Consider the following 26589-nt stretch of genomic DNA (forward strand, 5'->3'; position numbering starts at 1 on the left):
GCATTATAGAGTGAGGGTTAGCTTTAGCATGACAGAACTTGCAATAGTTTAAGAGGTGAATAAAAACTGTAGATATTTGGAAAGAATGAGAAAATTTCCAAGGTTAAAAATAAATTCTAAAAAGGGGAGAACCTCAAACACACTATGTAATGAAGGCTGCTTTGTTTTCATAATCTCAAGTACCTGAGTGCAGCAGGGGTTATAGTCAGGTTCTAGTTTAGATACAGTCATGTATCTAGTTTATCTTCTGTATTTTTAATTCATACCATAGATTTATTATCATGACATCTTTTCTGTTTTGTTGATTTGCTGTCGCTGTATTAATCTCTTCAGTGACACCTTTTCCTGCCATTCTTTTCCATCCCATAGTGTTCTTCTTTGTTTCATTTTTGTTGCGGGAGGTCCTTCCGCTCCAGCCTATAGCCGCTGAGATACCAGCCCATTGTAAAAAAGCAGCCACTTCCCTCTCCTCTCTCTCTCTTCACTTCCTGTTTCGCCGGTGACTAGACTCCCTTCCTGGTTGTGCAGAGGGCTGTTGTCTGGGATGGTGATCTGTAAGTTTTTTCCCCTTTAAATAAATACCACCCTATTAATCATAATTCCAAACTGGTGTGGCATTGTTTGTGACTTACGCCTTCAGTTTTTACAAATGTCTCCTATTTTATAGACATTACACTTTACATTTTGTCAGAAGTATCAAGTACCACTTTTTGTTGCCCTCCCCCGTTCTCATTGAAAATAATTTTTAGAATTATATATTCGTCTTCATCTTTGACATGTTGGATCAATATTCTTTCCTCGCAATGATTTTGAGACGTTCACAATGTTCTTCTACTCAGCGTGCACAAAAGTGAACTCTGCAGAGGACTGGCATTTGCCAGTAGACATTTTTATAGATTGTCTTTGTGTCCCTGCCTTCATGTTTATGTGACAGTGGGAGACCATTTAGATCCACATCTATATGGCATGGTGATAATCAAAATGTCTGACCTGTTCCTGAGTTCTAGAAGGCATTTATGACTATAGCTGTGCTGATGTTAAGTAGATTTTCCTGATATGTAAGCTACACCAAACACATCACCTATTGACCCCATATAGAGGGGACACCTGCAGATCAAAAGAAGAATTCCATCCAAATCCAGCTGGATGAGTCACTGAATTTATTAATTTAATAATAAATTATTTTGTAAGTGACTTACAGAAATGTGGATGACAGAAAGGCATCGACACCACCAGGAAGTATCCTTGGTTACTAACATGTACCTGAAGAGTCCCACTCATCCACCGTGCAGGTGGCTTGTGGGAACCTGTGCCTTGAAGAGGCTCTTGCCTGGATTGGGCACCTATACAACCAAAGTGAATTGTTTCACCTTTACATACTCCGGGAAAGGGGGAGCCTCATAAATGCTCTCAAACCTTGGGATCCTCATGAGCCCCTTGAGTCCTGGAATCCCTTTAGGTCCAAGATTCTTGTGAACCTCCACCTGTATCACCAAGGAAGAATTAGTAGGCCTGACATCATGAGTGTCCCATGTGGGTGTTCACCACAGCTCAGCATCTCTGATTCAAAATGGCCATGGTCATGTAACACAGAAGAAAGAGCTCATGAGAATTGGATGTGACAATCCTTTATCTATCTTTTCTGGATCTCATATATTCCAGTGATTATAATTCTTACTCTATCTGAAAATGTGGTCCTTCCCGGTCCCCCCCAGGTGTTTTCTTTTCCTCCTCAGCAGACTCTTATTTGTGATAAGAATTCTTTCTAGGATATACTACAAACTCTACCCCTTGATTTGCTTCTACTTACTGTTAATTATTCTTCTATCTTGCGGAGTGTAATCGTAGGCCATCTGATGTGGGGAGGGTAAGGTGCTTCATTGTGCTAGCTTCAGCCCCTGTGGTGTTTCTACCTGGGTTGTCCTAAAAAACAAATGGTTGCGTCTCCTTTCAGACTGGAATCCGAAACGCACTTTCTCCACTTCTATTTAAATGGTTCTCATTTTCAAATACACTTCCCGTGGCTCCTAGATCATTGTATGGCCTCATAGAAAATCTTGCTTCCAGGTTGTGCTCACTTTTTAGCATGCTGGCTCCACTAATCAAATTCTATTCAAGGGCCATACTGTAATGAATGGGAGTGAGAAGCCAAGCCCAGGATATTCTACTTTAAAATAATAATTTGGAACTGTGGATGTAGCTCAGTGGAAGAGTGTTTGCCTGGCATGCTTGGGACCCTGGAGTCAGTTTACAGCACTGGACAGAAAAAGGAATAACAGCCAGACTTGGTGCTAGTTACCATTACTAATAATGGTAGTGTATCTTATAATTATAGAAACATGCTCCCCCAAAACAGTGTATCACAACTGAAAGCTTCTAGAATAAAACAGCCCTGGCACACTCAAGTTTGGCATCCCTAGTAGTTCAGTCTGAAACTGAACGTTACATACCATTGAGTATGTTATCCAGCAGCAAGGAAGTCACTCAGAGGCAGGAAAGAGAGGGGGAAGCATACCCTTGACATCCTCCGTTTTCCTCCTCCAAGTCTGTATAGTTGCTATGGCAATCAATTGCTCTTCTGCTAAGATCGCTCCTCCAATCTTTCATAATTACCACAGCCATTCTACTTCAATTGGTTCAGAAATGGTCCCACACCGCTAAGTATTTCTTGTTCAATCTGCCCAATCGTCAGAGCAATGATTTTGAAACAGGATTCTGATCATTCTGTTTTCCTGCTTAGACAGAAAGACTACAAAGCTGTGGTCCCGAATACAGGCAAAGACGTTGTCTAAAATTGTGGTTGGATTTGGAGCCCCTGCTTTATTTGTAACTTCCACTTTGACCCCTTCCCTCCTCATCTTAAGGGTCCCAGTGACACACCCATGCACAGGACTATCTGATGTCCCTTTCTCAGTACAGTAGGAAAGACCCACACGTGCTGACATTTGGGGGAATCTCCAAAGAAAAGGGCTTGACTCAAGAGAGGGCAGCTGCACAATGATCCCCAGTAATCCTTCACTCTTGAGTGTACACGTCAATGCCTAATAGGTTTCATGGTTGTTGTAGAAACTTAATTCTTAACTTCTAAGGAATAGAGTGGGTCATTTATGATGAGAAGCCACTTCCAAGGTTAGGTAGAAAAATGTGACTTCTGTCTTGGCGGCCCTTAGCCTAAAGAAAATCAATTGCCACATTTTGAGATGCTTTAAGGACAGACCGAAGTAGCAAGAAATTGATGTGTCTGACCAACAGCCAGTAAGGCCACGAGGTTTGCCAATGTCATGTGAGTAAAGTCATAAGTGTTTGCTCACTTGACTGAGCTTTGAGATGTCTGAGGTACTTGGTGACAGTGCCTTTCTGTGTTGGGCACTGCCCAAATCCCTGACCTGGAAAATCTGAGAAGATAAATGTCTATTATTTTAGCCTGCTAATTTGGGGGTGATTTGTTATGTAGCGTTATGTAACTAATATAATAGCTACCCAATCACTCCATAATGAGAGTCGTTTTTCACCAGGCCCAGAAACCCAACCAGAGCTTCCAAATGTCTTTGCGTTACTTTGTTTATAAGCACAAACAATTGACAAGTGGTGCATGAGGAACATAGAGGCTGAGCCATGGTTACCATCATTTTCTTGAAGATGAGGATGATGATACACTAGACGCAAGAGGATCGTGAAACAATTGCTTCAGGGTATTGGAAACTAATGACACCACCTCTAGAACCGGAGCTATCCTGGGATGTGTTTGGCTGATAAGATTTGGTCAGTTAGATTTTATGTAAAATTTATTCTGTTTGGGTAGAATTAAGACAACAAATGGTACCTAAATCTACCCCAATATAGACTATCGACTCTGATAACACAATGCCAGGTGTCACACTCCTAACTTCCGCTCACTAGTTATATACTTTAAGTAACTTCTTATTGTGCTCCCTCAAATGAGGAACCGGGTCAGGAAACAGGAAGCAGGGCTTGGTTCCAAGAGAACACAGACTTGGAAAAAGTGTCTCAATAGAGTATTCCCAGGATGATAATAACACTATCCTAACCGGCCAAAAACAAACAAGCAAACAAAAAAAAATCAACAAAAAAATCCCCAGAACCCCAAATAACAACAAAATAGAACCCAAACCAAAACTAAACCAAGCAATCGACATGCCCCCCCAACAATGAAAAAAAAATCAACCAATCAAAGAAAGCCACTAAAATTCAAGCTGGAAACCATTCCTTGCTCTTCACTAGTCTTGTGTTTCAGGATGCATTGCTTCTCTCCCTTGCATCAGACTTGGAGCCGCTTACGTCACGCACGGAGCCATTTGTGGCACAGGGGGCACAGTTCTCAGTAACTTCTGCGCTACATTCTCATTCTGCAGATTTGTTTCAGAGGTGCAGCCGGAGCCCCGCTGTTGCAGGAGCCCTGCCCGTGTCACCCGCTGTGTGAAACCACTTGCATATCTTCGTCAGACCGGATCTTCTGACAGTAAAAGAAATTTTTTTACATCAAACATATCACAACCCTGTTGTGAAAATCACATAGATTAGTGTCTACACTTCACGTAATGAAAAGGGCCCAGACTCTGATCTATAAATTGATTTAGGAGATTGTCGACAAGCTGCAGGAGGACGTTCAGCGAGTGGGCAATGTATGAGTGTCTGCCGATTTTGTTTGGCTCCAAACTGGAGCATTTTACGTCTAGAGATACAGAAAGAATTGCTTCCATGGAGCGTGTATACAGGGTATTTTGACCATCAATTGAAAAAAAAAAACTTTAAAAGCGTTTATGATGGGTTGTTTTGTTGCTTCAGCAGCATTAGTCAACGTGGTGAAGATGTTCGAAACCCTCCAGCAGGAAGTATCTGGAAACCAGTAGATCAGCTGTCTGCCTGGCAGGCAATGTTGAGACTCAACTTGTAGAAACCAATGTCTTAGACAGAGCCCCCCCGAGACAGCTTTATTGGGAGTGTCATTAGTCCAATGACCCCAGAGTCTCCCTCTGACTGTTCCCCCATTAAGTAGTTATGAGAACTTTGCTCAGGCTAGCCCAGTTAGAGGAGGGAAGAGCGAGCACAGCATGCTCACTTTTGTTTGTGACCTACCAACAATCTAAAATCTAGGAACAGCGCAAGGGATTTTAAGTGTGGGAGCAGGCGGTAGGAGAGCAAAGCCTCACACGTCTGCCTTTTAGACATAGGCGAGAAAACGAGCCTGGTATTAGTTTGGTTTGGGTGGTAGTGTTTCTGTGGTTTCTTTAGACGCCATTCCATGAAAAGTACTTTAAATCTTATCCTTCCTAAGGAGCTGCGTATAAACTTAAGACTGTGCTTGGGTGAGCCAATTAAGGTAAATAAAATAAAATAGTCAAAGTATGATCAGATACGATTTATAATTTGCATCACTCTGCAATCCCAAATAGAAAATTAAAAAAAATATTTAATTGGGAAAAAGATGTTTCCTCCAAATGATCAGAAAATCACCTACTTTTAAACCCCCCTTTTTGAGAAATGCATGAAAAATTAAATCCGACAGGTGGGCTTTTAAGTCTGAAAGTTAGAGTTGAATACATCCCTAAAGATTTGAAATCCTTAGTTTCTAGGCATAGCTCTTAAGAAAAATGAAATGAGAGAAATGTGACTGAAAAATTAACAGATGGTTCAAGTCTTATTTTCTGAAGACTAGCTGACCTTTGGCATTGGATTGTGGGTAAGGCATTGTAGACTCAACTCAGGGACTTTCAAGGGCCTTGAGAAAGTTAGGATCTATTTGAACTCTGACTTCTGGTCTTATTTTCTGCAAACTACGTTGCATTTCCTCCCCTCAACCTGATAACCCAACAGTGAAGTGGGTAACTCCAATAGAAAAGGAAAATGCGTTACAAAGCATGATGCAATCTTAAGTGAACCTCATTAAGTACAGAGCAAATACGTACTAGAGGAAGAAGACTTATGATTTTGGGGACCATTTAAATGGGACATACAGCTCACAGTACACGTTATGGAGGACTTCCCTGAGGCCTGGAGGGCGCTGAGCAAACTGAGATCTTGGATCTAAACAGAGGACGTACTCCCGTGTCTGTGGACAATATGCTCTACACTGAACAATATACTCAGAGGACAATTGTATGGAATCAACTAGACCTGGAGAAAGAGGTTATCCATGTATACAAGAAAAGAGCCTGAAAAAGGAACAGGATCAGAAGCCACAGAAGCATGCTCAGTATTGGGTGCACCAAGTTGGACAATGGAGTCTTCTAGTGAAGCAGACTGAGACCAGTCCCCTGATATCTCTAGCACATGGGCCTAGGGATCTTAAACACACATTATTGGAAAGTCTGGCATGGTAAGGTGCACTTTCAGATGGTCCTACCAAGGTTGTATAAAGAAGTCACACTGTCCATTGAGCAACTACTGGGCTGGAAGTGTTCTAGGAAACAACCTACTGCATTTTCGGGGATGGATGCTCTGAGTGGAAGCATATGAACTCCTTGTAATTTGTGTTGGACCTAGCCAGGGCAGAGGCAAGCATGGGCAGCCTTTTTTAGTTCCATTACAACTGTATTTTACATTTTAAAACCTATGTTTCATACTCGTCCAGTTATCAATATAAAGATTACTTTGTATCTCATTTTGATTGTGCAGGAAAATGTACACAAGAAATGCTTCATGTATGTGAAAATGTACTTTTTGCTTGGATTTTATGTATGTATGTGTATATTTAATAGTAGTGATATTCACCAATAAGACTAGGAGAAAAATGCCTATGATCCAGATAAAGTAATGAAGATTACTAAAATTGGAAACTCTCAAGGGATCTGTTTTTAATTTGTTATAGGGAGCAGTGGCCCCTTGTTTGTCCCGGCCTCCCAGCTAGCTTACATCTGAAATAACCACACAGAAATTGTATTAATTAAATTACTGCCTGGCCCATTATTTTTAGCCTCTTATTGGCTAACTCTCACACCTTGATTTAATCCATTTTTATTAATCTGTGTTTACCACAAGGTCGTGGCTTATCGGTTTAACACATCTCACCCAGTGTCTCCATGGTGACTCCCCCCCCTTTTTTTTTATTTAGAATTTAGTTTTGTCTTCTTTGCCTACCTAAGCTTTGTCCTATCAGGCCAAGTAGTTTCTTTTATTGATCAACCAATGAAAGCAACACATAAACAGAAGGACCTCCTACACCATTTTTCCCTTTTTTGTTTAAACAAAAAGGAAGGCTTTAACATAGTAAAATTACGTATAACATGTATCAAGCAAAAATTACAGTTACAACATTTATATTTATTTTACCTTTTATCATAACAAAGGAAAACTATAACTATAATTATCTATTTTTTAACTTCATCAAAGACTCCAGAAGGATATAATATTACCCAAGTAAACGAGAAGTAAGCAACTTTTAAAACTCTAGAAATGACAGAGACATCTTGCTGCCTGTACAGGTTACCCAAAGTTCTTTTGTACCATTGGGGCATACATTTTTAGCCTACAGGCCCATAGTATTTAGCAAACTTTTCCATGAAGCAGGAAATTTTAAAGACAGTTTTGCCTATATTGTCAGTTTGTCAGTCACTTCTTTTGTGTCCTGTAGAATGTCTTACAGACTCTTTTATGAAGCAGTAACCCCAAAGGACCATCTTACCTTTAGGCAAGTTTGGCAGTTATCTCTCTGTGGGTACTCTATGTCTAGTTTATGTAACAGTCCAGGCAAGAGCAGTTTCTTGTCCAAATGGCTAACCAGCTCCATAAGGAGCCTCTTTGATGCCCATTTTTCTCAGGAAGTAGCTTGGTGCTGCCAGGAGCAGACACATTTCATTGTTATGAAAAGTCCTAAGTTATTAAAACATTTTAAATGCCATATTCTGTCATCTTTGAAAGATATGAAGAATGCCTATCTAACTGAAATATCTCTCTATATATCTAGAAAATCTAATTAACATGACTGTAAGCTTAACTATTATCGATAATTATCTATTAACAACCTATATTTCCTAATTATACATTCATTTTTAAATACAATCACAATACCTTAATCAAAATCAGAAATATGCATATAACAAAATTGACCTTAAATTAGTATTAGTAAATCAAGATTTATATCATTGCAAATTATTTATATCTATATCATTAATTGATTGGCTTTCTCTTCATTGCAAAAAGAAAAACTAGTAAAGATGTGGGATTCCCCTCTGTATGCTGTGAATACCATTAGTGAATAAAGAAACTGCCTTGGCCTGATAGGGCAGAGTAGAGCTAGGTGGGGAAAACTAAACTGAATGCTGGGAGAAGGAAGGCAGAGTCAGGGAGAAGCCATGTAGCCCGCCAGAGACAGATGCCAGAACTTTACTTCATAAGCTACAGCCATGCGTGGTGATACACAGATTAATAGAAATATGTTAAATTAGTTTGTAAGAGCTAGCCAATAAGAAGCTAGAGCTATCTCCTTTCATCGCCTGATGAAGATTAATATTCAGGAGGGTGCCTATATGTTTTTCTTTGGATTCACCTTCTTTTTTTATTTTTTTATTTATTTATTTTTTATTATTATTGAGAAAAAAATTTCCGCCTCCTCGCAGCCTCCCACTCCTCCCCCCTCCCCCACTTCTCCCCCTCCCCCACTCCTCTCCCCCTCCCCCACTCCTCTCCCCCTCCTCCCACTCCTCTCCCCCTCCCTCTCCAGTCTGAAGAGCAGTCAGGGTTCCCTGCCCTGTGGAAAGTCCAAAGTCCTCCCGCCTCCATCCTGGTCTAGGAAGGAGAACATCCAAACTGGCTAGGCTCCCACAAAGCCAGGACATGAAGTAGGATCAAAACCCAGTGCTATTGCCCTTGGCTTCTCAGCAGCCCTCATTGTCCGCCATATTCAGAGAGTCCGGTTTGATCCCATGCTTTTCCAGTCACAGTCCAGCTGGCCTTGGTGAGCTCCAATAGATCAGCCCACTGTCTTCGTGGGGTGGGTGCACCTCTTGTGGTCCTGACTTCTTTGCTCATGTTCTCCCTCCTTCTGTTCCTCATTGGGACTTTGGGAGCTCAGTCCAGTGCTCCAGTGTGGGTCTCTGTCTCTATCTCCATCCATCGCCAGATGAAGGTTCTATGGTGATATGCAAAATATTCTGGATTCACCTTCTTATTTAGGAGACAGAGACAGAGACCCACATTGGAGCACCGGACTGAAATCTCAAGGTCCAAATCAGGAGCAGATGGAGAGAGAGCACGAGCAAGGAACTCAGGACCTCGAGGGGTGCACCCACACACTGAGACAATGGGGATGTTCTACTGGGAACTCACCAAGGCCAGCTGGCCCGGGTCTGAAAAAACATGGGATAAAACCGGACTTGCTGAACATAGCAGACAATGAGGACTACTGAGAACTCAAGAACAATGGCAATGGGTTTTTGATCCTACTGTACCTACTGGCTTTGTGGGAGCCTAGGCAGTTTGGATGCTCACCTTACTAGACCTGGATAGAGGTGGGTGGTCCTTGGACTTCCCACAGGGCAGGGAACCCTGATTGCTCTTTGGGCTGATGAGGGAGGGAGACTTGATGGGGGAGGGAGAGGGAAATGGAGGGCAGTGGCGGGGAGGAGGCAGAAATCTTTAATAAATAAATAAATTAAAAAAAAAGAAGCTAGAGCTAATAGGCCAAACAGTATTGCAAATAATATGGTTTCTGTGCGATTATTTCTGGAGTCTGGGTGGTCAGTAAATAAATGAACAAGCTGCCTTCTACAACATATTATAAATTTTATATCATTCTTTTGCTTTTTTAAAATTATTTTTTAATTTTTTAAATTAAATTTTAAATTATTTTCTTCTCTGTGCATTCTTAAAATTGTATTGTTTATTTTTATTTGGTTTGAATATTTGTAGTAAAGTTATACTATGTATTTTCTTATATTATTTTTTTGCTTTCCTTCTTTTATGTGGTTCACTCATTTATTATATTTAAAATAAAAATACATACTTTTTGGTAAAATCTGGGTTATTTCCAGCTTTCCATTATTATAAGAATACAGTATTGAGCATTCCCGTGTTCATTTCTTCCCTTCCCTTGCTTTCTATGTCCTTACTTGAGCACAGACATTTCTACTTTTTAAAAATCTTCCAACTCAGTCTTCTTTTCTGCCTGTAGTTATATCATTCTGAAAACATTTTACATTTCATGTGTTGACTTTTTTTAATTCTAGCATTAATATATAGATTATTAGAATATAATCCATGTAAGATTCAATTTTCTGGTGTTTTCCACTATTTTGTTTGAACATTCTTATCATTTTATTTTCTTCTGCTTGGGGCTAGTAGAAGGCGTACAAACCCAGCACCTTACGCCAGCTGAACAAACATTGTACTGCTTTGGCCACACTCAGCCTGGCTAGCATAGTCATTTAGAAACGTATGCTCACAGTTTCAGTATGTTTTCTAAGTATGCTTTGTCATTTTTAATGAAAGGTGAGACATATTTGTGAAAAATTATAAATCATTGGGGTTGGAGAGATGGCTCAGCATTTAGGAGCGTTTGTTATTCTCAGAGAGGGCCTGGGTTCACTTTCCAGCACTTACATTGCCGACAGCTGTCTGAAACGCCAATTCAGAAGGATCCAGTTCCCTTGTCGGACCCCAGCACTACTCACACATGGGACTCAGACATACATACAGGCAAAACACCCACACGTATTAAGTAAAGGTAAACATTTAAAAATAATATATAAATCTGGCTAATACTCAGGGCATCCTAATACAATTGCCGTCTTCTGTTTTGTTACTCGATTACTGTGAAGGTGTCTGTCTAACCAATGGCTCATCTGACTCGAGCAGAACCAAGTATTAGTTTAAATCTATTTATGATTCATAAGTAATTCCAAATTATAGATTTCATGAGACCCAAATGAGAGCCTGAGGTAATTATGAAAGGTCTCTCCAAATTTGCAGGTTCAGGACTTCAAAGTTTGCAATCTGTGCTGCTCTAAAAGTTCTGAAAACACACACTGGGCTTGTCGTCGACTCCTAGTAGGTCTTTCAGCTTTCTCCAAGTATTAAGCAAACCCTTTGAGGGCAAACTTGGCTGTGAATGTGACACTTACTTTTTTTTAATGCTCTTTTCCTCAATTCTGTGTTTTTGATTGCTTTGCATCTAATTTTGTGTCACCATTTCTTGTGAGGTTTTCAAATTTCTATTAACTTCTTACTCTCTGAGAGACCTCCTTTCCTTGAGCTTTCCTCCTTTGCTTCAATATATAAAACTCTTATGGAGATGCATGGCTTATCTCCAATGATTCATTTCTCTGAGGGTTTGGCAATTCTTGTTCTGACGGCTTCCATGGGTCATTAACATCTAGTATTGCTTTAAAAACAATTTTATGAAGTAATTTTTGGCCTTTGTCTATAGAGGCCTCGGTTTACTTTAGGTCCCAGTTCTATAGTGACAGACAGAAATCACGTATGAATGAAATTGAGGAAGCCACAAGTGTGGCATTTCATCCAGCTCAACAGGTCATAATTCACTCGAAAACTGTATTACACCATTTTGCACCAGTTTTCCATGGTCCTATAGAAGCCTCCTTGTGTATCTCTCCATGTGAACATTGAAACTTCGGATGACAGTATCTGATGCTTTCTTTTTTGTACAGTTTGTCAGTCCTCATGACAGCATTCTCTCTTTTTTATATTTATTTATTAAAGATTTCTGTCTCTTCCCCGCCACCCAATTCCCCCCTCCTCCCCCAATCAAGTCCCCCTCCCTCATCAGCCCAAAGAGCAATCAGGGTTCCCTGCCCTGTGGGAAGTCCAAGGAACCCCCACCTCCATCCAGGTCTAGTAAGGTGAGCATCCAAACTGCCTATGCTCCCACAAAGCCAGTACATGCAGTAGGATCAGAAACCCATTGCCATTGTTCTTGAGTTCTCAGTAGTCCTCATTGTCTGCTATGTTCAGCGAGTCCGGTTTTATCCCAGGCTTTTTCAGACCCAGGCCAGCTGGCCTTGGTGAGTTCACAATATGCAGTAAGTATTGGTTTAGTGAAAAGGGAGTAAGTGAGGTACTTCCTCCTCTCTGCATTTTAGGCTCCACCCACACTGGGTCTCCATACTTCTCCCCAGATGAACCTTCTCTAGTCCTGGGTCTCCACACTTCTCCCCAGATGAACCTTCTCTGTTTCCTCCTAATTTTTGTCCCTATATTTTGCAGTCACTCTATATTCCAGTGTGAATTCTCCAAAAGATGGTTCCCAACCCCAACTCTCAGCACCTTTGAATGTGTCTTTACTTGGAAATAAAAGAAGTCTTTCCAAATGTAACTAATATGAGGATCTGAGTATGATACAATCATTCTTTAGGCAGCTGCATCAAAGAAATATTTATCCCAGGCTGCCAGACTTCCCACAGAGACTGGTGGATTTCGGTGGTTCACTTTATTGATGGTTATACTTAAAGGAACGGCTCCAGGTCCATGAGAAAAACACCCATGTAAAACTAGGGAGAGGCTAGGAGCCTATAGCCTAAAAGACACCCACCTACAGCTTAGCCAGACTGGGACAACATGAGAGCTGGTTTGGTCACGTGGCTCCTAAATCTAGTGACAATATGCCTGTGCTCTTGAAAGAACTGCCATTGTGAACCAGAAGATGTAGTGATGAGTGGTGGGCTACGTTCCTGGCACCCAGCCGCCTGCGTGGCGCCACTCTGTTGTAATAAGATTGGTGGGCTGGGCTGCATCCCGCCACCCGGCTTGCTTATGCCCGGAATAATTACACGGAAACTGTATTCTTTTAAACACTGCCTGGCCCATTAGTTTCAGCCTCTTAACCCATTTTTAATAATCTATGTAGCACCATGAGGTGCGCTTACCAGGAAAGATCTTAACCTGCGTCTGTCTGGAGTGGGAAAATCATGGCGACTCCTTGACTCAGCTTCTTTCTCCCAGCATTCTGTTATGTTTACTCTGCCTACCTAATTTTATGCCCTATTAAAGGGCCAAGGCAGTCTCTTTATTTAACCAATGAAATTAACACAAAACAGAAGACTCTTCCCCATCATTTCCCCCTTTTCTATTTAAACAAAAAAGAAAGACTTAGAAGACACATGGAGGCACAGAAGCCGGTGCCCCTGGGAAGAGAGCTCCATGAGGATAATATATTCCCCCCGTGGGTCACAAGGATAGCCAGTTCCTCCAGAAGCTGGGGGAGAAGCACCCTTCCTCCCAACACTACATGCCCATTGGCGCTGCCAGAGGAACTGCCTGCATTCCAGAACTGTGAAACAAGGACTTGCAAGAAAAGTGTCTCTCCACTTCTCACTATAAAACACCAAAATACTTCATCTCATTAAAGACATCAAAATTGGCATGCCTTTCTTTTATTCATCCCCTTGTCCTGTATTTGATGATCTGAGCTAAAAGCCGCGGCTTCCTCCTTTATATGAGGCCGATAATGACAACTCTAACGATGTTACACCGAGACCTGTGCAGTGTTTGAGGCATGCTTCACCTCCTTGATGTGGGAAGTGTTATTTTTCCAAATTAAGGATACAGTAAAACTATATGAGGGAGTAAAATCACGTGCTTAACACGATTGTCTTTATTTCCCGGAATACAGTCATCGTTATTCATGCATTTTTGGGTGTAAATGCATCAACAGATCGAGCTAAAAACCACAGATATTTATGTAGATGCATGTAAGTTTTCCATTTAAAATTTCCTCTTAGCCTTATGTAATTTACTGTTTAAAATTTGTATATATTATTTAATAAGGAATTTGAAACAACTCAGTTAAATGCTTTTAACCTTTAAATAATTTTTATGATTCTATCTTACTCTTCACAGTACTTAGCAATTTCTTTTAACTTTGGCTATGCCCAGCTTTTGTGGAACGAATATAGTTAACACAAGTGTCAGCCCCTGCCTGTCCTCCAAGTCCCAGCTTCCTAAAGTCGCGTTTCTCTTGAATGTTTTAATAGAGTGCTGAGGGGAGAGAGCAATGCTCTCTGGTCTGTGCTGCTTCTCAGTAGCACTGGGGGGCGTCCCATGCTCCCAGGTGTCATGCTGCTGCCTTTGAACCAATTATCTGCTTCGCTCTGCAGCCTGTTTCCTGAGACTGTGATCCTCTTGCATCCTTGGGTACTGCTTCTAGAAAATAGAGAGGGTTAGAGCATATTAAAATTTTCCCTTGTTCCCCAATCCTTTGGGAAACATGCAAACATCATGGGGTGATGAGACTGAGAAGAAAACAGACAAAAATCCCCTTGTTCAGGTAGCTACTCAAGAAAACACTAAATTCACATAGGCTTGGGATAAATGTAAAGTTACAATGGAGGTAAGAGTACCAAAGAGAATCACCACGGAAGACGAGCAGGAGAAGAGGATAGGGAAATGATTGACAGCGTCTGCAGGCTAACAGCAGCGAGGGGCAACAGGTGTGCAGTTGCAAGTGAACCTGTGAGCTAGGGGCAGGTAAACCCAGGGAAATAAGACAACTGGGAACCATATTATTAAACTGCTTTCACAAGTACATAGTCCATGTCATGATTCCCTAATGGTGGTTAACGGGGAGAGAGAGAACAGTTGGAAAGTCCGAAGTCTCTTCTGAGACTCAGGGCAACTTCTTAATTGTAACCTTTTAAAATCAAAAGAGCAAACTGCATACTTCCAACACAGTTGTGCAGAATATATGTTGCCATTCTGTAAAACACAGAGTCTATTCTCCATGCTATGGTACGAGCGAGGAACTAGGCTGGAGACTTAAAAACACATGGACCCAGATAGACAGGGACACGGGTCATCCTTGATACAAGACTGTCAACTTTATTGTGCTCCAGGGAAGCTTATATAGGGATCCTTAACTAATAGCCACACCCCAGCTCTCGGGATCTTTGAGCTGCAGGCCTCACCAGAACCAAGTCCCCTGCCATCAGGGTCTCCTGCTCAGAGCAGCTGCAGACACAGGTAAACAAGTTGTTTTGTTCAGTTCACTCCAGCAGGCAAAGAAAGTCAAGGGGCCAGGAGTCTGCAGCCCCAACACCATTCCAAAAGGAAGAATGGAGAAAGGTGAAAAGATAGTGAACCAAAGCAAGACAGACACGCAGCAGGGAAAAGTCCAAATCCTGTAGTTCTATGTCAGGTTATCAAAAGGCTTGGATGACGCCTCTCTTCCAGCTTTCCTAAACCCAACACATTTCTCTTCCATAGGTTTGTTATCTTCAGGTCTTCTGCTAGGTATCCCACGGCTCTGGCATCTCCAACATTGTGAGGTCTTCAACACAATCCAGGCTTCACCTTCACAGCCTCACACAATGTCCTGTCAGGGCCTGCATGCAGGAAACTCCCCTCCACACTCCTGCCCTCAGCAGCTTTCCTTAACATGGAGGAAGAGTCCACAACCCCTTTACTACTGTATCCATGACGCTAAAGCTGGAATCACATGCTTGATGCTGCTACTTCTCTTGCCTGCTTGGTTGGAATTTGGCCCTGCCCTTGGATTGCATTTACACAAGCTTTGATGTGTTGTTTTCCTTTATTGAATAAGCTTTCCTCTGTTTAGGAAGTGTAAACCTTTTTTTTTTTTTAGACATTTCCTTCTTACAAGTTGGAAGCTGAGCTGGGTGAGGTCTTGCTCTGAGGGGACTGCTCCCTTTATTCCATATTATTAAGCTACTTTGTTCCCTTTATTCCACACCCCATGAGCCCTTTCTTTAAACTTCTCATCTTTTTGAGCATAAGACTCGGCTCTAGTATTAAATGTCATCTTGCTCTTTTTTTCAAACTGTATGATTTTTCTTGCTCTGCTTGCTCTTTTTCATTATAGATCTGTGTAAGAGTAATTGCTGATGACCAGGCAACAGAGTCAATACTAGGCTGTAATTAGTCCAAAACTTTTCAATTTAGCCTCTGGTATATTCCTAGGACAAGGGCAGAAGGAGTCATGCTATTTTATAAAATATCACAAAAATGGCTCTAGCCCGGATGCTAATTTTGTTACCCTCTGAAACCCCGTGAGCTGGGCCTCCATAGCTCATATTGCCTTTCGCTGTCTTCCAAGTTCCTACTAGGATGGTTCGTTAAGCCCTGATTACAGGCTTCAGCTGGTTTTCTTGCCCAAAATCTCAAAGTCTTCCATATATATATCTATATATATCTATATATATATATCTATATCTATCTATCTATCTATCTATCTATCTATCTATCTATCTATCTATCTATCTATCTATCTATATATATATATATATATAGATATATAGTATGATCAGGCCCATCACAGCAACCACTCCCTGGTATCAACTTCTGCCTTACTTTTCTACTGCTGTGATGAGACTCCATGACCAAGGACACTGATAGAGAAAAGAGTTTTTTGTGTCTTATAGTTTCAGAGGGTGAGTCCCTAGCCACCACTACCTGAGAGCTTACGTATTTCCCCATTTTGCTGAAAACAGATTCTTTTCTCACACGATATGTCCTGATTACAGTTTCCCCTTCCTCTACTCACCCAAGTTTGTGCCCACCTCCCCCATTCATATCCTCTCCTTTTCTCTTTCATCAGAAAAGAACATAACAGCAAAACACAACAAAACAAAACACATCACAATGAAGTTGGACGAAGGAAACCAGCAGAAGAAAAAGAACACTAAGAACAGTCTCAAGAATCAGAGGCCCGTCATTCATACACTCAGGAGTCCCATAGAAATATTAAACTGAAAGCTAATATGTATATAGGAGAAACCTAGGGAAAATGTGTGTAAGCCTTGTGCTTACTACTTCCATCTCTATGAGCTCATATGAGCTTCGCTTGGTTGACTCGTAAGGCCTTGTTGTTCTCCTGGTGCCCCCCACACCCTTTAATGCTTTCTTCCTCCTCTTCCTAGAGTTTCCTGAGTTCTGAGAGGAGGGATTTGATGGTGACATCCCTTTTAGAGCTGTGTGTCTGAAGGTCTCCCTCTCTGTGTGTAATGTTTGCATGTGCGTCTCTGTATTTATTTCCATCTGGAGTAGGAAGCCTCTCTGACAGAGATAATCAGCATAGTCTGAATAACTTGGATTTGGATATAATAATGTCTGAACATGGCACTGATCTAAGAGTGTAGGGGAATATCAATTCAAGCCATTTTATTACTAGTTTTTTTTTTTTTAAAGACCAGTAGTATTTGGTTTTACCCTAGGTCTCTGGGCTATCTAGTCTGTTTCTTGGTTGCCCAGACAATATCAGGTATGGGTTCCATCTTGTGGAGTGGGCTTTAAGTCAAATCAGAAATTTGTTGGTTATTATCACAGGCTTTGTGCTGCCATTGCCTGAGCATATTTGTAGGCCGGACATCATTGTAGACCCTAGGTTTTGTGGCTCCGTTGGTGTTTAGGATTCCTTTTGGTAGCATTCAGAGTAACTTTCCATACCAAAGACACTAGGACATAGGGGTAAAGGTTCTATGTAGGCACCAGCTCAGCCTCTCTCTACGCAGTGAGTTGTGGATGTCGTCTTCAACAATGGTGCTCTGCTGTCAGGTTGTGGAGAGCTACCTATTGTCTTGGAAGTAGCTTGGGTTGTATATTTTCCCTCCCAGGGAGATCCATGTATACCTACCTGCTAGTCCCTTCCTCTCTATATAACCTCTCTTGGTCTACTGATTGTAGCTTGGCTATCATTTATTTAACAGCTTGAGACACAATCACTATGCACAGAGAGAGTTCACTGGGAATGGCATGGGTCTTTGAAAGCTTAAAGCCCACCTCCAGTAACATGGCTCCTCTAACAAGGGCATTTCTCTTAATCTTTCTCAAACAGTTCTATCAACTGGGAATCAAGTACTTGACCAAATAAGCCCATGGGGCCATTCTCATTCAAACCACCACTGAGTCACACATTCCAAAGAGACTTGAGTACAGAGGAGAGAGGATGGTTTGCAGGGAAGTGGGCATTGTGGTGACCGTAGATGGAGATCTGAGAAGGATTCACCATGGGACAGAATAGCCCATGTGGTTCTACAGGAGACAATAGAAATCAAGAATGTAGAGCTGGTTAGAGTGATATAGGCAACAAGCATGGGAAAATTAATGTGAAGAACTCCAAACTAATATGTTGATCAGATTTCATTTGGGGTTATTGAAATTTCTCAGGATTCCCTCCCCCCTTCTTCCCTAAGCCTTTCTCTTTAAAACTATTTTCTCTCTCAACTGTCCCCCCTTTCTTACCATTTCATTTCTCTACATGTTTTTTAGTATAACCTATTCTCTCTTAGTATCTGTAATAGTAGAATTATTATGTGGACAATTTTTCTCTAAATTTGCCTTAATTGGGGGCCTAGGTTTATAACAGAAGCGAATTTATAAGCTCTTGCTGAAGTACCACAGTTATATGACAACTTAAATAAATATTAAAATCTCATCATGTTTTCTGATGTGGGATTCCCCTCTGTATGCTGTGAATATCATTGGTTAATAAAGGAACTGCTTTGGGCCTATAGCAGAGCTATAGGGAAACAGAGTGAGGCAGGGAAAACTAAACAGAATGCTGGAAGAAACAAGGGTAGAGTCAGAGAGAAGCCATGTAGCCCCTGCCAGAGATAGACACTGGAACATTATCTGGTAAGCCACAGCCTCGTGATGATACACAAATTACTAAAAATGGGTTAAATTAAGATGTAAGTTTTAGGCAATAAGAAACTAGAGCTAATGGGCCAAGCAGTGACTTAAATAATATAGTTTCTATGTGATTATTTCGGATCTGAGCTGCTGGTAATGACTAAGTGGCCTTTCAACAATAGTTTTCATAATTTCTTAGGTCAAATTTGTAGGCTTAGGCATCCTGTAGAGCCTTCAAGGTGGCAGGGTTGTATGAGGGAACCTCCCCATCAAGTAGAGTGATATTCTAATATCCTAACTCTACCCTTTGCGTCCTTACATCTCATTGGCTGCGTATCAGCCAGCTGTTGAGTTTGCATCTGGCACAAGTGAATTACCTGTTTAAAATGATCATTTTATAGATTGTATTATATATGTCATATCTTATCCTCCCAAATGTTAGTTTTGGTTATCCAAAATGACTTAGACAAACTAAAATTTAATATACTGGTAATCTAGTCAGAATAAGCTCTTTAGGTTAGTAAGGTAGCATCAAGATGCTTAATAGCAAATTATGACTTAAACATGTTTTAATGAAGGATAGTGCCTAAATATAATGCTACATGAATTTTTTTTGTGTTCTTTTGAAGGGACCATTCTTCTGTACTAGATGTTTCCATGTTTCCATATCCAGATTTCTTCACCAAGGCAGATAAGAAATTGGCAGAAATCGTTGACCATCATGTAAGACTGGCTTTCTTTTTTTTAAAATTAAAGAATTAAACAAAATTACATTATTTTCACCCTTTCTTACTTCTCCCCAAACCTTCCCATACTCTCCTTAAAATCTATAGCTTGAATGTATTGAATTGTTTATATATATAATATGTATTATACATAAATATATATTCCTTCTTATGTTCTTTTCTTTTTTAAAAATAATCTTTTTTATTTTATGTACTAATCCCAGTTTCCTCTCCCTCCCCTCTTCTCACTTCTCCCACCTTCCCCTCATCTAACCTCCATTTATTCCTCAGAGAAGGTGAGGCCTCTCATGAGGAATCAGCAAAGTCTGTCACATCACTGGAGCAGGGTCAAGTCTCTCCCCCTCCCCCCGCATCTAGGCTCCATAAGGAATGGGCTCTGAAACCCAGTTCATGCACGAGGGATGAATTCTGGTTCTATTGCCAGTGGCCCCACAAACTGCCAAAGCTACACGCCTGTCACCGACTTTCAGAGGGCCTAGTTTGGTCCTATGCAGATTTCCCAGTTGTCTGTCTGGAGCTGAGCTCCTCCTAGTTCAGGTCAGCTGTTTCTGTGGGTATCCCCATCATGGTCTTGACCCCTTTGTTCATATTATAACTCCTCCCTCTCTTCAACTGGCTGGGAGTTTAGTTTAGTGCTAGCTGTGAATCTCTGCATCTGCTTCCATCGGTTGCTGAATGAAGTTTCTATGGTGACAGTTAAGGTAGTTATCAATCTGATTACAGGGGAAGGTCAGTTAAGACAATCTCTCCACTATTACTTAGATTCTTAGCAGGGGTCATCCTTGTGGATTCCTGGGACTTTCCCTAGTGCCAGGTTTCTCCCTAACCCCATAATGCTTGCCTCTTTCAAGGTATCTCTTTCCTTGTTCTCCCTTTCTGTCCTTCCCCAGCTCGACCTTCCCGATCCCTCATGTTCTCCTCCCCACTCCCCTTAGCCCTTGCCCACTCCTCTTCCACCTTTATATATTCCTAAATATATAAATACAACTTGCTCTGTCTGTATAATGTTAAGTGTATGTACATGATTTCAGGGGTAAAAACTTGGTATCAGATAAACAATTTTGAACCTCTTCCCTGGGGAAGTCTATCTCTCCCATTCTTAGCATTTGTTAATTATCTGTAGCTTTCTTTTGTCTATGGTTGAAACTCTATGATATTATCAGATTTTGGTTATATTCTAGATTATGTTGCATTCTACTAAATTAGTGATTTCTTAAAATAATTAGAAGGCATTATTTCAATTACTGACCACATTGAATGGTTAATTATCACACAGTATTTAAGCGACTCTAATAATAGTGATAAGTATTGGGTTTTAGAGATTGATTGATATTATTTGCATCACAAATTCAGAGGTATACTACTGTTCTGCCATAGAGAAGGAAAGATTTGTTGACCAAATCAATAATTATTTATCAGTCTTCTCAATACTTAATTATTTACAAATTTCAACATATTAATCTTAATATTTCCCTAATCACTTCAGAAAAACTACCTGAGATACATTAGATAACAACTTGTCAATAATATACACAGATAATATACATATATGTATATACACACAATCTTGTTATATAATATGTACACGCATAGATGCATGTATTCAAGAGGATTTGGAATCTTTGAGGCTAACAAGATGGATAATAGTCTGATAGACAGAAAAGAGTCTATGACATAACTTCTATGAGCCATCATCCTTTGCTTTTCCCAGAGCTGTGGGTTTGCTTGTGTTATAGCAGAATAAGTATGAAATAATCCTCTCTGAAAACAAATGGAAAAATTAAATCCAAATTGTTTGATCTATTGCCTAATAAAACTGCTAATAGTTTGTCGTTTTAGTCTGGGAAAGGTTATGGATGTGCTTTGGGGTGTTATGTTATTAAAGCCTTCTTGCTTATGCCATTTCCTGTGAGATGAATAAGACAATAGTGATTTGTCCTTCTACTTCACACCCTGAAACCCCTCTGACATCAGTTAACTCGATCACCACAGCATCCCTGTTCAACGCTTACCAACAAGAACAATGGATTATGGATTGCGGTTCAATTGCTTGCCCTAAGTTTTAAAGCGAGTACATCCCCAAGTGTGTGCACAAAATGGGGGTTCCAGAGCTCTTGCTCCACCTTCCTCCTCACCTCATCACAACTGATTTCAGTGCTTAGATTATAGCCATTAAGCAGAACTGTCAGAGTGTCAGGCCTGTAATGTTGAGAAGAAACAAAAACATATGCTTGTAGCTTCCAGGCACCATTCTCCTCTCAAGTCAGCTTATTTTGTTGAGTGGCTATACATGCAAGGAATAGGGGAGTTAGTTTGTTACTCAAAACAAATTGTTACTTTGTACATTGCAGTAGCCCATAGCATGACACCTGCATTGTTGAGTGCACAGGTTGAATTAACTACTTCCTGGTGTTTCCATTTCCCACCAACTTCAAGGTAGCACAATGAAAATAATAATGGCAATTAAGAGTCCAAACAATACACTAAGTCATCCAAATTGCAACAATCATAGTTGGCTAAGACAAACTGGCCTTGTATTTATGGTGGGGAGGCCAGTGGAAAGAAGAGCTGTGACCATACCAAGTTTGAAGATTGGGAAAAGGAGAAAAATCTATTCTCTGGACAATAATGATACGAATACAACCAACCTATGAACTGTTTTCATACATTTGAAATATTTACATATGCTATTTGAGCAATTTTTAAAAAATCTTATTTTACTTGCAAATCTTAAAAGTTAATCATCACATGAGGAAATGGGAAAAGGGGGGCTCTTTAGGGAAGGGGAGGGAGATAAAAGAGGTTGGTGAATAATAGTATGGATGTCTGAAAAGCCCAAAAGGAATCATACTATTAACTAATTATTTTTTTAAAAACATCTGTACAATATATGTAATTCTGTGCATAAATATACATATGCAATTTTAATAAACTTTTCTCAACTGGATTCACAATGCTTTCTTCAAGTGCCAAAGACCACCTAACAAAAACTCTAATACCAGCCATAAACAGTTTTTTTTTTTGTTCAGCTAGGACTGTCAAAGAGACTCCTCAAACACACACACAGTCTGTTGTTCTCTTGGTTACACCACAAGAGGTAGAAGGCACTGTTGCTGAAGACATTATTTGCTTCAGAAATAGAGCCCAGAGACACCCTGGCCTGGAACTCTTTGAAGAATTGGTTGTCATGATATCAGAAGATATTATACAAGTTTCCAGAGGGAGGCAGCCAAAATTCCCACCCAGCTGTGACAACAGCCAGCATGACACAATGATGCTAAGGGTACAGTAGTGGCCAGCACACTTTGGTAGTAGCTAACAGCTCTCTAATTGGACTTGAGACCTGGTTAACAAGAGGGAGACCATGTTTGGTACTAGAAAACCCTACCTAACTACTCATTGCTAGTGAAGTCACGGTTACTGGAGGAGAATCTACAACTACTTTACGAAACCAGCATCATCCCTAAAAGCAGGCTATAAACACTTGTCCTTACCCCCACAGATAGTGTATATTCACTCTTTTTTTGTAAGTATAGTTGTTTTATTTTATTTTTTTCTTAAGTTATTTCATCATCTTTTTAAATTTTTTTCCATTTAAAAATTTACACTTCCTCCCCACCTCCCATTCCCCTCCCGCTCCCCCGCTCTCCCACTCACTCTCCTCCCTCCCTCTCCCTCCTTAAGAGAGGGCAGGGAACCCTGCCCTGTGGGAAGTCCAAGGCCTTCATCAAGGAAACTTCTCTTTGCAACAGACAGAGACCACTACAGAAAACCACATTCAATCAAAATGCAGAGTTGTGGAGCCCAGTCCCAATTGATACATCTATAAAATAAATACTCATGCTCCTTCAGCTCCGAAAATAGTTCAAAAGCAGAGGCAGAAGGGTTGCAAGAACCAGAGAACCAGGGAGTTTGCTATGAGATTGTGTCTTCTCATAACATCAGAAGCTACACCCATCAGGTTTCATCTATATGACTGTCTAAATGTGAGCAGAACAAGGATGACACCAACAGACATGGCGAGCTGAATGGGGGAAGTCCACAAGATCTCAGTCCTACTCAAAGAGCAACGGGCAATTGAGGAAATCTGGGAGCAGGGGAGGTGCGCCAATTGGCTGCCAAATGGCCACCCTTGAAAATATACATACAAGTTACATCATATGGATTAAAGAGGTTATATTTAGGAATATATATACACATATATGTGTATATATATCAAATGCACATCGATAGATAGATAGATAGATAGATAGATAGATAGATAGATAGATAGATGTGTATTTGATAATCATTAGTAAGTAAGAGGCCATTAGTTGGCAGGAAAGCAGGGAGGGATACATGCTAAAGTTTAGAGCGAGAAAAAGGAAAGAAGAAATGTTCTTATTTGTATTATCATAAAAAAGACTTTTAATTGTTTCAAATGGAGAAAATAGAAAAAAGAAGTAATTATCACTTTTGAAATTACAAAACCTGCATGTACTTTGGCCTCAACTTTGGTTTACCATTTCTAGTTCTAGTTAGTGAACCCACCCCCACCCCAGTCCCAAGGCCTGCCTAGTGTATTAAGAAGTCAGTTGAGAATCAAGCCCCATACCAAGCCTCCATTCAGCTCCTGTTTCCCTCCAGGCTGTTCATTATTTATATATTGCCCAAGGTCAGCCTTTGAGGCTACCTCTGTCCCTCATTGCTAATATCTTTGTATCTCTGTATTTATCATTCTTTCACATCTCCCAAAGGACACAAGCTTACCAAGTTTACATCTTTGATCCAATCTTCTGAGAAATACACTGTTCTACGTTGAGTGCATAACCTTACCTCTCTCTTTCCACTGTACTTTTAGGGAAAATTTCACATTGTCAACCCATCTTTTTTTCTTTGCGTCTCTCACTCCTTCTGCTATGCATGTTCCTTTCCTCTGCCTCTCATATATAAGCAAGTTATTATGATTTACTCCTCTTTATTCTCTTTACTCATATTAATTAATATACCCGTGTGTACCGTAGTATTGGTGTCTCTTTACTTCCCATAACAATGAGTATTCAGGAATGACTGTTTTGCAATCAATTGATATTCCATTTTAATGGTGGATTTTTGATGGTCTGCAACTGTTGTAGCAGAATAGTATTCAACACACAGTGAGGTTGAGGATAGAGCCTGTTCCCTAAGCAACAGAGTAAAAGAAGAAAATTTCATCTCAACTAACTAAAACCTTGTATCTCCTAAAATCTGCAAACGTCTCCACTAAACGTGGAAAAACCATCCAGCAACAACAGCAGCAACAGCAAATGCTAACCATTGAGCTAACCATGATGGGCAGGTCCCATGGTAAAAATGCAAGGAAAATGAAAAACCAGGACAACTTATCACCAGCACATACGAATCCCATAGTAATGTCCCCTAATGAAGACGGCCAGATAAAATTCCAAACAGTTAAAAAAAGAACAGTTATAAACATCTTTAAAAAAAAAAACAGCTTGTAGAGGGCACAGAAGTATTTTAAGCGAACACAAACAGCTGGGTTAAATAAAGAGGTCAATTCAAGAGAGAAAAATTGAACTCAGTAAAGAGACAGGACCACTGAAGATGAACCAGACGAAAATAACGATGGAAATGAAGAATACAATAAATAAATTAAGGCATTTAGTGGGACGCCTCAGTGACAGAATTAATCATGTGGAGGACAGAATTTCAGGGCTCAAACACAAACCAGAGAGATCAGGTCATTCTGTCAGGGTTAACGACAATTTTTTTTAAAGTGTGTGGGAGTTACAAGATATTTGGGCTACCGTAGAAAGGCAAAATTTATGTATTATCATCATAAAATGAGACTAAATTCATGCTAAAAGAAAATAATTTTTTGGGCAAAATCATAGAAGAAAATTCCTCAGATCTAGAAGATGCCCATCCAGAGACAAGAGGCTCACAGAATGCCAAAATCCATAGAATCAAAAAGTAAAACTCCCCATGTCATAGCATCCTTATGGCACTAACTATGCAGAACAAATATGTATTGAAAGCTGTGAGAAAGAAATATCAGTCACGTGGAAAGGAAGGTCCATCCAAATAACTGTTGGCCATTCACTGGGTACCTAGGTAGTCAGAATGGATTGGAAGATGTATTTCAAATTATGTAAGTTTACAGCTGTCAACCCAACCTAATATACAAGGTAAAACCATCATACTTGAAGGAGAAACAAAATCTTTCCATGGCAAGAACAGATTGAAGGAATTTATGGTCACCATGAAAGCTCTACAAAGAATAGAAGGAATGTTGAATATTAAAAAGCTAAACATACCCAAGGAGTTACAAAAAAAAATACCAAGACAATCATTGAACTAAAGAGCAGTAAGGAAACAGAAAAGTCCATTCTCTGAGGTGCCACCAGGAGCCACGTGGTGGTGGCACTGGGACTTAGGCAGGAAACCACAGTGGCAGACCTGTCCCCCAGTGGCTCTGGGACATTTCAGGTGAGAGGACCTGTGTGGCTGGGAACAGGCACCAGGAGCAGGACTGAGGTGTGATCAGTTTCTCTGTTGCTGCTCATGAGATCTCTGCCCTCACGTTTATATTACAGAGGTTCAGTCACCATTCCTGAGGCAAAATCCCAGAGAGGAGCAACAGGGAGGAATGGCTGCTTCTCCAGAGAATGACTCCCAGAGAACCATCGTGCCAAATGTGTGATAAAGTCAGAAATTCTTGGATTAAGATTCAAAACATATTGTCCATCAGCCCATGGCTACCTAAGAGAAGTCTTATAAATGTAATGAACTTAGCAAAATGATTCCTGGATTCTTCCCACTTACACCTTATAACACGAGTGATATTACAGGAAAGCACAGCAGCTGTGCATTTCGTAACCACGGTGATGCCTGTGTTGAATCAACAAACCGAAACAGGTGTAAAAGTGGGCACACCAGACGAGAACTTTGCAAACTAAAGACTGTAAAACATTGGTGTTCCAGCATTAGTCAAAGTCTGAGAATCCACCCGGGAAATAAATGTAAAGGAAATGATAAGAATTTTGACGTTACAAGCAAACATCAGATAATTCATAGCGTGGGGAACGTGGCAACTTCTATAACACATTGTTATACTTTCAGATCCATTTCAGAATCCATACGGGAGAAAAATCTTACAAATGTCAGGGATGTGACGAATCCTTTACCAATTACTCGAGTCTTCAATCACATTAGAGAATCGAGACTGTCGGAAAACATAAAGAATGTGCTAAGTCCTTTCATTAATGGTTGGACCTTTAAAAACATTAGAGAACCCATCCTGGAG

The 26589-nt window shown here is 40.5% G+C and overlaps 1 protein-coding gene across 2 annotated transcripts in view; it reads left to right on the forward strand.

The window, feature by feature from the left end:
- Positions 1-26589, forward strand: part of Tmem232 (transmembrane protein 232) — a 273538-nt gene that overhangs the window by 240093 nt on the left and 6856 nt on the right. For both annotated transcript variants that reach the window (XM_075951450.1, XM_075951451.1), the window contains exon 13: positions 19188-19281. In XM_075951450.1, coding sequence (XP_075807565.1) covers positions 19188-19281 — 94 coding nt within the window. The remainder of the gene's footprint in view (positions 1-19187; positions 19282-26589) is intronic.

Source organism: Microtus pennsylvanicus, chromosome 17 (assembly GCF_037038515.1).
Source record: "Microtus pennsylvanicus isolate mMicPen1 chromosome 17, mMicPen1.hap1, whole genome shotgun sequence".
In the NCBI taxonomy this organism is placed as follows: domain Eukaryota; kingdom Metazoa; phylum Chordata; class Mammalia; order Rodentia; family Cricetidae; genus Microtus; species Microtus pennsylvanicus.